The sequence below is a fragment of the Zootoca vivipara genome, chromosome 16 (assembly GCF_965207765.1).
Source record: "Zootoca vivipara chromosome 16, rZooViv2.hap1.1, whole genome shotgun sequence".
Lineage (NCBI taxonomy): Eukaryota > Metazoa > Chordata > Lepidosauria > Squamata > Lacertidae > Zootoca > Zootoca vivipara.
In genome coordinates, this window is record NC_142599.1 from 41,084,281 (window position 1) to 41,098,403 (window position 14,123).

The 14,123-nt window shown below is 41.8% G+C and overlaps 2 protein-coding genes across 2 annotated transcripts; both read right to left on the reverse strand.

The window, feature by feature from the left end:
- Positions 1-5,393: 5,393 nt before the first annotated feature.
- Positions 5,394-6,295, reverse strand: LOC148683230 (vomeronasal type-2 receptor 26-like). Its single transcript, XM_088659593.1, has one exon. The coding sequence runs from the start codon at positions 6,291-6,293 to the stop codon at positions 5,394-5,396; it is 900 nt and encodes a 299-aa protein (XP_088515719.1). The 5' UTR covers positions 6,294-6,295.
- Positions 6,296-7,020: 725 nt separating this feature from the next.
- On the reverse strand, positions 7,021-10,960 carry LOC118075596 (vomeronasal type-2 receptor 26-like). The gene is made up of 4 exons (XM_088659961.1): positions 10,625-10,960; positions 8,964-9,773; positions 7,720-7,947; positions 7,021-7,113 (listed from the first exon to the last, which is right to left on the reverse strand). Exons 1-4 carry the CDS (start codon positions 10,958-10,960, stop codon positions 7,021-7,023), a joined length of 1,467 nt encoding a protein of 488 aa, XP_088516087.1.
- Between the last annotated feature and the right edge of the window lie 3,163 nt (positions 10,961-14,123).

Here is a 14,123-nt window from a genome sequence, read left to right on the forward strand (position 1 = left end):
TCGTTGGAAGAAATGGGCGTTGGAGAAAAATTTCTAAATGGTATTGGAGCTATTTATAAGAACCAGAAAGCTAAGTTAATTGTAAATAGTGTACTAACAGAAGATTTTGAAATAGAGAAGGGCACCAGGCAAGGGTGCCCTTTATCGCCCTTATTATTCATCTCCATTTTGGAGATACTGATGAAACATATAAGAGATAACAGAAGTATAAAAGGTGTAAAAGTGGGGGCAAAGGAGTTCAAGCAAAAAGCATTTGCAGACGACTTGGTTTTGACGTTGGCGGAGCCGGGAGATAGTATGAGAGAAGCGTTAAAAGAGTTAAAAGAATTTGGTAGCCTTGCAGGCTTTAAATTAAACACCGATAAGACAAAAATGTTAGTTAAGAACATAAGCAAGAAGGAGGTGGAAGAACTGGAGAGCGAATTTGGTATTAAAGCAGTGAAAAAGACTAAATATTTAGGAATATGATAACTTCAAAAAATATAAATCTTTTTAATGATAATTATGATCTAACTTGGAGAAATATAGAAAAAGACCTGGAAAGATGGGAAAAGTTAAATTTGTCTTTATGGGGCCGAATATCCACAATAAAAATGAACTTGCTACCGAGGATGCTCTTTCTATTTCAAATGCTCCAAGTGATAAAGGGAACAAGCAGCCTCGACCAGTGGAGGAGAAAGATCTCAAGGTTTATCTGGCAGGAAAAACCCCCAAGAATAAAGCATAAATTGTTAATAGATAGAAAAGAACGTGGGGGTTTTGCCCTGCCAGACTTAAAAATTTATTACGAGGCTGCATGTCTGCTATGGGCAAGGGAATGGATCTTATTAAAAGACGCTGACCTTTTAGACTTGGAAGGTTTTAAAAACAGGTACGGGTGGCACTCGTACCTGTGGTATAATAAGATCAAGACGCATAAGGGATTTCTAACACATGTATTTATAAAACCCATTTTTCAAGTATGGGAGAGGTACAAAGATTTATTAGAGAGAAAGACTCCTCTGTGGCTATCACCAACGGAAGCCCTAACAATAAAGAAAAAAAAATATGGACCAGGACTGGTTGACATATGAAGATATAATAGTTAGATCAAAGGAAAGCCTGACAATTAGACCATATGAAGAATTAAAACCTAAATTGATTAGCTGGCTCCAATATCACCAAATTGTGGATTTATTTAAAGAGGACAACAGGAAAAATGGCTTTGGAAAAGAAAAATCTCAATTCCAAATTGAAATAATTGAAGGCGAAAGAAAAATATTGTCAAAAATGTATGATTATATCCTAGAATGGCATACTAAGGATGAGGAAACCAAAGAAGTCATGATCAAGTGGGCGAGGGACATTGGTCATAACATTGAGATTGACTTGTGGTTAAAATTGTGGAATCAAAACATCAAATTTACCGCATGTACAATATTAAAGGAAAATATCATGAAAGTAATGTACCGCTGGTACCTGATGCCAGTTAAACTAGCCAGGGTATATAAAAAGGAAGACAAGAAATGCTGAAAATGCAAAGAGGCAGATGGTGATATATACCACATGTGGTGGCTGTGCAAGAAAGTTAAACCTTTTTGGGAGGCTATTTACAATGAGTTAAAAAAGATGTTAAAATATACATTTCCAAAGAAACCTGAGTCACTCCTGTTGAGTTTAATAGGAAAAGAAGTTAAAAAGGAGGACGTTAAAATATTATTGTACGCCACCACAGCGGCCAGAATGCTACTGGCACAGAAATGGAGGTTAACAGAGGTTCCATCGGTGGATGAGTGGAGAGGCAAATTGATAGAATACATAGAGCTGGCAAGCTTAACAGGAAGAATAAGAGACGAAAAATACCAGAAAACCCAAAACGAATTGAGTAAATGTATGGAATATCTTAAAATGTATTGTTTAAATGTGAAGACACTTACAGGAATGTGGTAATACCTGCATCAGTGAGAATACGGATTATCTAGACAGAGTGGAGATAAATGTAAACAAAATGAATTAGTGTTATAAAGGCGCGAGAAGTAAAAGGTGGACAAACAAAACCAAGGATACGGGAAGGGGAAGTCTCAGTTCGGCAGAACAAAGACGAACAGGACAGAACTTAGAAAATATCCCCAGTATGGGGGGATATGTGTTTATGTTAAGTATTATGATTTTATTTATGTTTATTCTGGAGAAAATAATTAATTTAATAAGTAGGAATTAAAGATTGGGAAAATATGCAGGGTAGAAGAATTTTAGGGGAAAGGAAAAGATGTAAATAAGGTACAACATGAGGCTTGTTTGTTAAAAAAAATTATTGGAAATTTGTACTTATATTTGCTCATTATTTATGTGTATGAAAAAATTGTGATTTATGTTAGCATCTGCTAATATTTCCATTTTTTCTCTTCTTTATTTTTTTTCTTTTTTCTTTTTTCTTTGAATAAAAGCTATAAAAAAAGAGTTGGAAGAGACCACAAGGGCCATCCAGTCCAACCCCCTGCCAAGCAGGAAACACCAATAGAAGCATTCAGACAGTGAGGTAACAGGCATTACCATTAACATCCACACAGCTTAACTCCAAACAGTTAAGGATCCCTAAGTACCCAGAAGTCTTAGAGAAAGTGATTGCAGCAATGTGCCATAGTAACCACTAGGGATGGGAAGGGATATACTGTACCAAATCTTGGAGGAAGAGGAACATTAACATCTGTGCCTTCTGAGAGTTAAGCTTCCTACTTCAGATTCCTGTGCCAGCAAGGTAACAGTCTCTCACCCATTCCTTGGTCCAGCAAAGTGTTGGGTTGGTCCATGAGACGCCTGAGGAGCCAAGAGGGGGTCCCATTGCAGTTGTGAGCTAACTAACCATTGAAAATCTGAGGTTTAAGTATACTGAAACGTATACCTGTAGAGAGCCAGTGTGGTGTAGTGGTTAGAGTGTCAGACTAGGACATGGGAGATAGGGCTGGGTGATATTAGGTTTTCAACACCCTGCCGTATCGCCAGGTAAACATCACAATATAGTGAGGGCTGTGGGTTAAACCACAGAGCCTAGGGCTTGCCGATCAGAAGGTCGGCGGTTCGAATCCCTGCGAAGAGGTAAGCTCCCATTGCTTGGTCCCAGCTCCTGCCAACCTAGCAGTTCGAAAGCACATCAAAGTGCAAGTAGATAAATAGGGACCGCTCCAGTGGGAAGGTAAATGGCGCTTCTGTGTGCTGCTCTGGTTTGCCAGAAGCGGCTTTGTCATGCTGGCCAAATGACCTGGAAGCTGTACGCCGGCTCCCTCAGCCAATAATGCGCGATGAGCGCCGCAACCCCAGAGTCGGTCACGACTGGACCTAATGGTCAGGGGTCCCTTTACCTTTACCTTTATATTGAGGGATACATCACAATGTCTGAAATAAGGAGGAAGTAGGAAATAGGATGGGGAGAAGCAGCCAAGGTGCAGTATGGTTAAATGGGCACAAGACATAGGGAGAACAATTTACAGTGTACAGTGGGACAAATTGTGGTCCGAAAGCTTAAGATTCACAGCATGTACATCAATAAAAGAAAACATAATGAAAATGGCCTACAGATGGCACTTAACCCCGGAGAAAATAGGGAGAATTTATAAATTGGAATCAAACAAATGTTGGAAGTGCCATAAAAATATAGGTACATATATGCATTGCTGGTGGTGGTGTGAAGGTGTGCAGGACTTCTGGAATAAAATATATGAAAAAATGAAAAGTATGTTAAAACTAACCTTCGCAAAAACACCTGAGCTATTCTTGCTAAGCATGATTCCAGAAAGCATGCCCAAAGAGGAATATTCTGTTGTATGGTGGGGCGGCAGCCCGGACATTGCTAGCACAAAAATGGAAGGGTGAAGAACTGCCAGGGGTGGAGGAATGGCAAATTAAGATGGTGGAATATATGAATCTGGCCAAAATGACGGCAGCAATTAGAAACGTATCTAGACAGAAGACCCAAAACGAATGGCAATTAGTGGAAGATTATTTCAAAAAAGAAGGCATTAAAACAGAGTTGGTGATTTGCTTAATTTAAAGAATGCATGAAGAGAATGAAATATTAAAGATAAGGAGGAGAGGTATTATTTCTAGGGAATTAGGAGAAAACAAGTAGAGGAGGAAAAGGATGAGTAGGCGTTAAGTCGACAATCGGAAGTTTTTTTTATAGATTAATTTTAAACACTTTGGCCCTTCCTTTTTCCTTCCTTTTTTTTCTTTTTTTTCTTTCTTTCTCTCTTTTTTTCCCTCTCTTTTTCTTTCTTTCTTTCTTTTTTTTCCCATGTTAGGTTATATTATGGGAGTGAATGAGTATTTGTGAGTAATTTTCTTTGGTTTTTTTCTCTCTCTCTCTTTTTGTTAACCTGACTTTGCCACGATTATGAGTATTGTCTATTTAAATCTAACTCAAGGTTGATATGGGGTGAGGTTAACTTTTTATGTTATATCTTTATTACCACTTCATTATCGGTTATATTTTCAATATCATTTCATTATTTATGATTTTGTATGTTATGATTTCTTTATTATTTATATTATTGTTTTGTTTGGGTATGTATGAATTTAAGAAACTGTATTTTAATATGAACTTCAATAAAGATTATATTTTTTTTAAAAAAAGAAGCAGCCAAGGTGAAGATGCTGTTGCCCTCGCTGCTGCCAGTGCCCAGCCTGGGGAGGAATAAGGCAGCCCACCTGCTCAGCCAGAGAAGGTGGTTAAGGTGCTGGCTGGCCAGCTAGTAAACCCCACCTGCACTATACTGCCTTGGTCAAAAATCAGGTCATCGTCATCACGCTCTGGCCCTCAAACTTGTTCTGGACAATGTATCAATACATAGAATCATAGAATCATAGAGTTGGAAGAGACCACAAGGGCCATCCAGTCCAACCCCCTGCCAAGCAGAAAACACCATCAAAGCATTCTTGACAGATGGCTGTCAAGCCTCTGCTTAAAGACCTCAAAAGAAGGAGACTCCACCACACTCATTGGTAGCAAATTCCACTGCCAAACAGCTCTTACTGTCAGGAAGTTCTTCCTAATGTTTAGGTGGAATCTTCTTTCTTGTAGTTTGAATCCATTACTCTGTGTCCGCTTCTCTGGAGCAGCAGAAAACAACCTTTCACCCTCCTCTATATGACATTCTTTGATATATTGGAACATGGCTATCATATCACCCCTTAACCTTCTCTTTTCCAGGCTAAACATACCCAGCTCCCTAAGCCGTTCCTCATAAGGCATTGTTTCCAGGCCTTTGACCATTTTGGTTGCCCTCCTCTGGAAACATTCCAGCTTGTCAGTATCCTTCAATTAATCCATATCCAACTGACAATGATCTGGAAAGAAATATTTCTAATTTCCAGTGACAAAGAATTGCCTGGACCAGTGAAGTCACTCTTGTCAGTTCTTAATTCTTTATTCTTATTAACTGCTCCCTGCTGTTCAGCTCAGGCCTCAGTAAAATAACATAGCATTTGGGGGAAAAGATGCAGCCCAGTAACCCAAAACTGGAGGCCAAGATGGAGAAGACCTCCACAGCCACCATATATTTCCCCTTGGTGCTCAAGTACGTTGGAACAAAGGACAACCAAACACTGCAAAAGACCAACATGCTGAAGGTGATGAATTTGGCTTCATTGAAACTGTCAGGCAGCTTCCTGGCTAGGAAAGCCACCGTGAAGCTCACAATAGCCAGCCAACCCATGAATCCCAGGACACAATAAAACATCAGAGTGGAGCCTTCATTACATTCTAGTATTATTTCTTCAGTCATCGAGTGCATGTCAACGTCTGGGAAAGGAGGAGAAGTGGCCAGCCATGTGCCACAGATTGTGGCTTGAATGAGGGAGCAGGAAAGAACAATGGAGCTGGCCAGTTGTTTCCCCAGCCACTTCCTCATGCTGGACCCAGGCTTGGTAGCCATGAAAGCCAGGACCACAATGGCGGTTTTGGACAAGATGCACGAAATGGCAACTGAGAAGATCATGCCAAAAGCAGTTTGCCGTAGGATGCATGTCAGCTTGTTAGGTTGGCCAATGAAGAGCAAAGCACAAAGGAAGGAGAGGAGGAGAGAGAGGAGGAGAGCGTAGCTGAGGTTCCTGTTGTTGGCTTTGACCATGGGAGTCGCCTTGTGTTCCACGAATATTCCAAGCACTGCAGCTGTGATGAAGGAAAAGCAGACAGCAAAAGTGGCCAGACTGATCCCCAAGGGTTCTCCATAAGACAAGAAAGTTTCATCTTTTGGAAGGCATCCATCTCTGTCACTGTTTGGATACTGATCTTCAGAGCATTCGAAACAGTCATCCATGTCTGAAAAAGGGAAAAAAGGAAAGATACTATACTATACTTGTGAAGCCGTTTTTGCTCGGAACAAATCAAGGCAAATGGTCAGAAAGGCTTGAATGATGGCTGCTGGATCAGTCCTGGTAAAAAAATATAGGCATTTGGCCCAATTAATTCTATATACAAGAGGGCTGTGTTTACTTAGGATTCCAGAGCAATGCAGGTCTTCACTACAATTTGAAGAAGATAAGTTCATCACCAAACGTAAGTTCTCTCTGTTTCCATCATCTCCTGCTATGCTGAAATCCTTAACTCTGCATTCCACGAACATATGAGACTATGCTCCAAAACAGGTACATCTTGAACACCATTCTCTTACCATCCTTCTCTAATTATTTTGAATTATTTTGAATTTCACGTACTGCATCATACTTGACAAGGCTTATAACTAGTGTACCTCAAAAGTAAATAAAACATCTCCTACCCTTCTGGTCTGAAATTTTGCCTTCTGGGCATGGGATGCAATCATAGCAGCAAGGGAGCTCTCCTTCCTTCTTGGCGCGACTGTAGCCCAATTGGCAATTCTCATTGCACAGAGAGAGGGGTTGTGCCTGTCCATAAAGGATAGAAGATGGTAATTTTTGACTTAAACATGCCATACCTGTTCCTCAGATGGGGCCAAATTTACGCCACTGCTTCCCACATTGGCAGGAAGACTGGAGTGCCAATCAGATCACGATGACATTTCACATTCAAAGGAGCTGCTGCCCCTTGGGTCTTCTGTTGTTCGCTTCACAGCAAATGCCCCCTTCCACTGTCTGAAACTCAATGTCCCCTGCTGAACACTGAGCAGGCCACAAACACTCAGAACCCACTTTTATGGGGCATTTGAGAACTTTGGCTCACACATTGCCCTTAGGTTGCTTCTGCTCTTCATTTATTTATTTTTACTGATTGATTTTATACTCAATAAATAAAGAAGTTGCCAATGTTTCCTGGTTCTGTGTGTCTTCCTTTCTTCTCACAAATATGAGTTTCAAACTTTGGGTGATGCCATTTGCTTCATCGCTTCCCAACAATGTTATTTTTTAGCTGTGGCTCCTTTGAACATTATCTGAGACTCTCAGAGGCCCAAACAAGGTAATGTTATGTTATCCTACAGCAATGTTTGGGGTAACAATGAAGAACAGTGATGAGGTTCTTCTTTTTTTAAATTCAGTTATTAATAAGCCCACCTATCCAACTTCTTTCTATATCCCATTTTGCCATTATCAGCTTCCCACTGACTATGCTGTTTTCAGCAGCATGTTGGCTCCTCGTCTTCTTCAGGAGGTGAGTTAAATCACATCTAGTTGTATCTTGGAATAGCTGTTTCAGAGTTTGAATAGTGGACCCCCCCTTTTTTTTTAGCATTGAGGAAATATCTGGAGACACTCTGAAATGGACCTTACCCGGTTGAACCCTGTGGGCCATGTGATGGCATCATCATGAATGGAGAGTCTCTTGCTTGGGGGAGCCTGGGGGCTCATCATTCCAACCTTAACTCTGAAAAAGGAGTCATTTGGGAATGTGATCCAGTTGACGATATCCAGTTCAGTTACCAAATCCCCCTTTTGGCTAAATAAAACCTCTTCCCCGGCACTATTGTTAAATGAGACGCCTCTCAGAAAGTGGTGGAGCTAAATTAGTGAAGAGAAGAGGGGAGAAATTCATGAGGGTATTAAAAAGATACAGATGTATAACAGGATGATATTATTACCCTCTAATTGTTGGCATCTCTCTGTCTCAAGAAACAATGGAGTGTGCCTCCAGGGGTGAAGTCAACCCACTGTGTTAGCAGCACTGAAGTGACCTCCTGGGGTACAAGTTTGGAGAGTCCTGAGCTGCCCAGAGGACAAGACTCCCCTCTTGGTCTTGCTGATGTGGCCGAAAGGAAAGCAGAGCAGGGCATTTGGAACCAGCTTTTTTTCAGGGGTTGCCGGAATGAAGTAGAAAATGCCATCCATGTGCCTTTTAGACTCCACTCTAGATTTGTGTAGGGCTTACTTCTTAGCCTTTTATTCTCCTGAAGATATCCCAGAAGGCAGCAGAGGTGGAGAACATGCATTTCAACTCTGCACAAGGTCATAGAATCCTAGAGTTGGAAGAGACCACAAGGGCCATCCAGTCCAACCCCCTGCCAAGCAGGAAACACCATCAAAGCCTTCCTGACAGATGGCCGTCAAGCCTCCGCTTAAAGACCTCCAAAGAAGGAGGTCAAGATGAAGGATTCTGTTTGCAGCAACTCTAACAGTTCAACCACACCATACATTTAAAGAACTCTTGAAACAGTCATGGTTTTCCCCAAAGAATTATGGAAAGGGAAGTTGTTTGAAGGATTTGAGAGTTGTTAGGAGACCATTAAGAAACTTCCGTTCGTAAGAGTCCTTGAAGGAAGCCATGGCTCTTAAAGTGAAACAAGAGTGATTTAATGTTGCAGATGTGGCCCGTGTGTTTGAAAAATGAAAGATATAGCAGTCCTATCACATTTATATGCTAAAACATGAGGGTAAGAAGAAAAAGAGCTTTCTAAACAAGTCAATGAACTATTTTTGCACCCTGAAAGATGGCAAACTATGCTATATTAGCCATAGAGGGACATTACCTGCCATGGCTGTTGATCCAGCCTAGCCCCTCTTAGTCCATCCATCCTTACACTTTGTTTGAATCTGGTGAAATGCATGTTATGCAAAGCATGTGCCACTGCAAAGACTGCATTGTAGATGCTGTAGCTGTGGGCCGTCATGCTCATTTCAAAGACAGACCCAGGAAGAGTCTCAAGCTTCTCTGCTCCAGTGCAGAGTTCATTGTCTTCCTTTTCAAAAGGAGGAAGGAGTAAAGAACAGAGAAAGGCCTCTTCCCAGAAAGTTCTGATGAAGCCATCCTCCCTTTCTGTGTCAGGGCTTCTCCCCTGAAGGAATTTTTGGAATCCTAGAAGGTTCGCTGAATGGACTGCAAACGAAATGGCACCATGGAGAAAATGTATGTCCCAATTTCTTTGAAAGGAAAACGATGTAAAATCCATCTGGGCACTCATAATCCAGACCTTTGCCCTGATTTCCACCAGCATATTGAGTGTTTCTGCCAAGGTGGGCATTACTATCAATACCATCATGGATTGAATTTCACCAATCACAACCACAACATTGGCGGTACTACGCATAATAACACTGATTGTTTTAGAACCTTCCTCCACCATTTCCATAGACTCACTCGAAAAGGTTAGTTTGGGAAATGTTTCTGTGTAATCACAGCAAATACCTCTTCTGGCAAACATGGGGAGGACATTTTGTACAAATCTCTCTCCGTTGTCATCACTCAGAGTCACCACCCCAATCCACATCCAGTTGAAATGAAGCAGTAACTGGAGAATCCCATTATATTGATGAGCCACATCAGGGAACATCCGGTGAAAGGACTCCTCTTGGATGTGGTTACTCATCACAGGAGAAGAGCCATAGATGAACTGAAAAGAATTGAAAAAATTATGCTTGCAATTCCACCAACTTTGGTGTTCTTATATTCCCTCTTATGGTGAATGAACACAGATTAGACTGCACAGACAAAATTTAAACCTTTTTTTTAAAAAGATACATAAAGGTTGAATATTGGGGCTCTATATGGAGTGGCTAGATTTCTTGGTTGAAATTCTTCAATTTACATATCTTGTTTTTGCTCAGTCACACATAGAGTATAATGTCTTTGCTGCCCCTATATTTTCAATAAAGGGAAAAGCGCAACAGGGATCACTTTCCCCTTAAATTTCCCATGTGAATGTCACCATCAGAACATACGGTATAAGCAAACAATATCAGTCATGTGAACATAGAATAAAGAGCAGATATGAATAGTTTCTGCCGAAGGATCCATAGGACAGCTCTTTCCACATCATGATAGGATTGAACCACGAAGAATTTGGAAGGGGGGTAGATTAAAATGGATTTGTCAAGGCCATTGAGCCCAATCAAGCAATGATGATTTTGGATGACTGGCCTGCATCAGATGCTGAATCACGGATTCTGTGCTGGGATGCTTAAATATTGGGGAGTCGGGGATTAGCCTTCCCTGCACTGAGAAATCCAACATGTCATGCAGAATACACAACAGAATGTTTGTTTCTCATATTCTGGTGTATTACGCGCAGGGATGAATTGTGTTCTTTAAGAGTCATTCACACTTTGTAATCTCAACCTGGGGCCTCAAGGGATAGAATCCAGTGGAAGTGTGAATAGCTTCCGAAATGGCCACACATCTTTGTGAATCCCTCAACCTGCAGTGCAGGAGAAACACAAATGGCTTCTCCAATGGCTCTCTTACCTGTGGCATCTTGTAGATACTCAGGACCATTGCCATGTGGTGACAGATGTCAGAATTCGGTCCCCCGATGACGGCTACTGGACTGTTCTCAACACCACACTTATAGTTAGGGATGAGTCTGCCCCACCCAGAGAGAAGCTCCATGGAGCCATGATAGGTCCAGCTTGCAACGAAATGGCTGTTCAAGATGTGGAACCCCAGGGTGACATTGGGCAAGATCTGTGGGTTGTCATTTATCTCCTTTACAGCAAATACCAAAGCCACAACATGTTGGTAGAGTTGTGTCATGAGCCTGCAATGAGAGGTCCGTTTTGCATCTTCCACAGAAAAAGACATTGACTACATATCTACTTATCTATCTAATTACACAAAAACACATCAGATGAGAACAGACATTTAGCTTAGAATCCCATTTTATTTATTAAATTTGTGATGAAATACTTCAATCATGTCAATCCAGAGAAGCTTCTTCTGATTCTTATCTTGCTCAAGTCCCATGCAATATTTCAAATGCATAGAATAGGCTTCCATTCTACTTCACACCACCTATCACTCCAAATGCAGGGTGATCTACAATAGATATAGCACACCCATGGAGAGGAAATGAACACACACACTGAAATATGACAGAACTTGTTCCTTAGAGGAGGTGAGCATTGGTACAAATTGCATCCAAATGATACCCGGTTGGACAAATTTTCTAAAGCACAAGAGAAAATAAATACATCTGCCATTGCTACTATTAAAGTTGGAAATAAGTGGTAAACTGGTCTTGCTTTATAAACATTAATTTAAACTATGGTTGACAATCCCAGCAGAAGTGGGCTCGAGCTCTCAGGTCTCCACTTCCTCGCCCCAGAAAAAAAGCACATCAAATGCATAGGCACAATAATTACTTATAAGAAAAGCCAATTGCACCACCAGCAAAATATGAATACATTTACAATGGAAGTATTATATTGTTAAATAAACACAATTCCTTACATCTGGTCATCATAGAGTTTAGCAGAGGGACGTTCTTTGAATGTTATCTTGTTTACTAATGTATAGACCTGAGACATTATGCCAGCAATCATGAGATCTCCTGACTGATAGTATTTGGGAAGAATGGGAAGAGGCTCACTGGTGGGGCACTGAACAAATGGAATCCTGCATGTAGTTAGAGGCAGCGGTATTAATAGTAAGATCACAAACACTACCATCTTGCAGGAGAACTCTTAACTGCTCATTGTAATGCAAGAATCCCTGCCTTGAATTAGGACTCAAGCAGCTGAAGAAACAGTAACCAGACTGAAAGAGTCTTGCATTTCTATAGCCTTAGTATACATTTGAATGTGCCCACTTGAACTCTCCTGGGTTGGGGAAATTATGATTAATTACATAATTACAGGAGATACAACTTATGGCAGCTGTTGTTTATGACTCACTCATAATTGTTAAAGAAATCATGTCCCCCCTCCTCCCATAGCAAAAGTCTTATTTGATCCTGCTCAAAGTTATAGATCCTTTTCACATGTACTGGTCTCTAGTTCCTTAGCAAGCAACCTGGGTTCTATTGAACCTTCCCAGTTCAATGAAAAATGGAGAGCTGGCTCAAAGAGGAATTGTGGGGTTTTGTGTTCCATTGGTATTTGACCCTTGCCACTACTGGCTTATAAAAACTAGCAGTGAGAAGGCAGCCAGCTGGCTCAAGGTCACACTGTGAACTTCATGGCTGATTTTTGATTTCAACCCTGATCTCCTAGGTCCACCTAATATCCCTCCACTTAATTCCACTTCCTTTAAAGAAGACGTACAAGTGAATAAGCTGGAGGCAGGGCATAGGGAGAACTCAGAATACTTAGAACATAGCACTCAACTGTTCTCTCGTGAGCAGGGCATTTATGGAAGTTAGCCTGGTCTCTGATAGGATCCAGGAATGTTCTGGGATTCATGTGTCCTCATTTGGGCAGCCACTGCTAAGGGGCACAATTTTCTGCTCTTCTCAGTGTTTAAATAATTTTAGTAAAGAAAGAAGGCAGTTGTGGTGGCTGCTAGGAGAAGCCGGACTCTCCTCCAATCAGAGCAAGCGGATGGAGCTGAAAAACATTGATGTGCCAGGTTGGCAGAGCGAGGAAGCGAGAACAGCCCTTCGCTTCACCTTGCCCAGCCCCAGCAGATAACTGGTGCAACTGGAGTGTGCAGAGCCCATGTCCCCTGGGAACTGTGAGCTCAGCAGGAAGGTGGCAGCAGCACGCGCAAAGGAGTGGGGCATGTGGCTGCTGTCACAGGGGGAGCAGGAGGCAAAGGGGCTTTGGGGGTTCTCTGCCCCTCTGGCGGTGGTGGGGGCTATTCAATGGCAGCTCTTTCCCTCCCTCCCACTGGGCTATCACCAAGGAAGCTATGGCCTTCATAGTTCCCTCAAGTGCTGGAGCCCAGTGGAGGAGAAATGGGGCACTACTACTCCTCCTCTCTGCTACTTCCACCTCATGCTCAGGCCTGAACTGGGAGTGGAGTCCAGTAGAGGATAGGGGCAGTGCTGTTGCCGCTGCCAATACTGCCACCACTTCCACCCCCAGCATTTTGACTCGCGCCTATGTCCTGGATCCAAACTGGAAAGTATCCCTAGAGGTCACAGTAACTGAAGGAGCTATAGTCAGAAAGACTCAACGAGAGGGGAGTCCAATAGGGATGGGAGCTTCTAAATGAGAAATGTTGAAGGCCCAAAGGCAGACAATTTCAACAAGAAAAGAAAGTGTGAGGCATCTAAGGAAACAGCTGTGACTGCATAAGGAGCTTACAGATGAACTGAGAGTCAGGAAGGACATGTGTAAAAAATGGAAGAAAGGGGAAATCGCAAAGGAGGAAAATACAACAGTTGTAGGAGGAAGATCAGGCTGGTTAAAGCTCAGAATAAGCAAGAGAGGTTAAAAGTAATTTTTAAAAAGGTTTATTAGGCTATGTTCAAAGCAAGAGGAAGAACATGCAAATGGTAGGTCCTCAGCATGGGGGAACATGGAGAAATGCTATTAGGTGACAGAGAGAAGGCAGAACTACGCCACACCTACTTTGCCTCTGTCTTCACCCAAAGGGAAAGCAGTGTCCAACCTGAAGATAACAAAATAAATGATGTAAGGAGGGAGGTATAGCCCAAGATAGGAAAAGAGGAGGTAAGGGAACAGCTAGCTATTTTAAATAAATTCAGATCTCCAGGCCTGATGAGCTGTGTCCAAAGTTACTAAAGGAGCTGGCGGGTGTAATTTCAGAGCCTTTGTCTAAGATCTTTGAGAATTCTTGGAGAATAGGTGAGGTCTCTGCAGACTGAAGGTAGGCAAATGTTGATCCTATCTTCAAAAAGAGAGGAAAGGAAGACCCAAGTAACTTCTGACCGGTGAGCTTGACACCGAAACCAGGAAGGGTCCTAGAACAGATAATTCAACAGACAGTCTGTGAGCATTTAAAAAGGATACTGTGATTACCAAGGCCCAGCATGGGTTTCCCAAAAATAAGTATGTCTTAT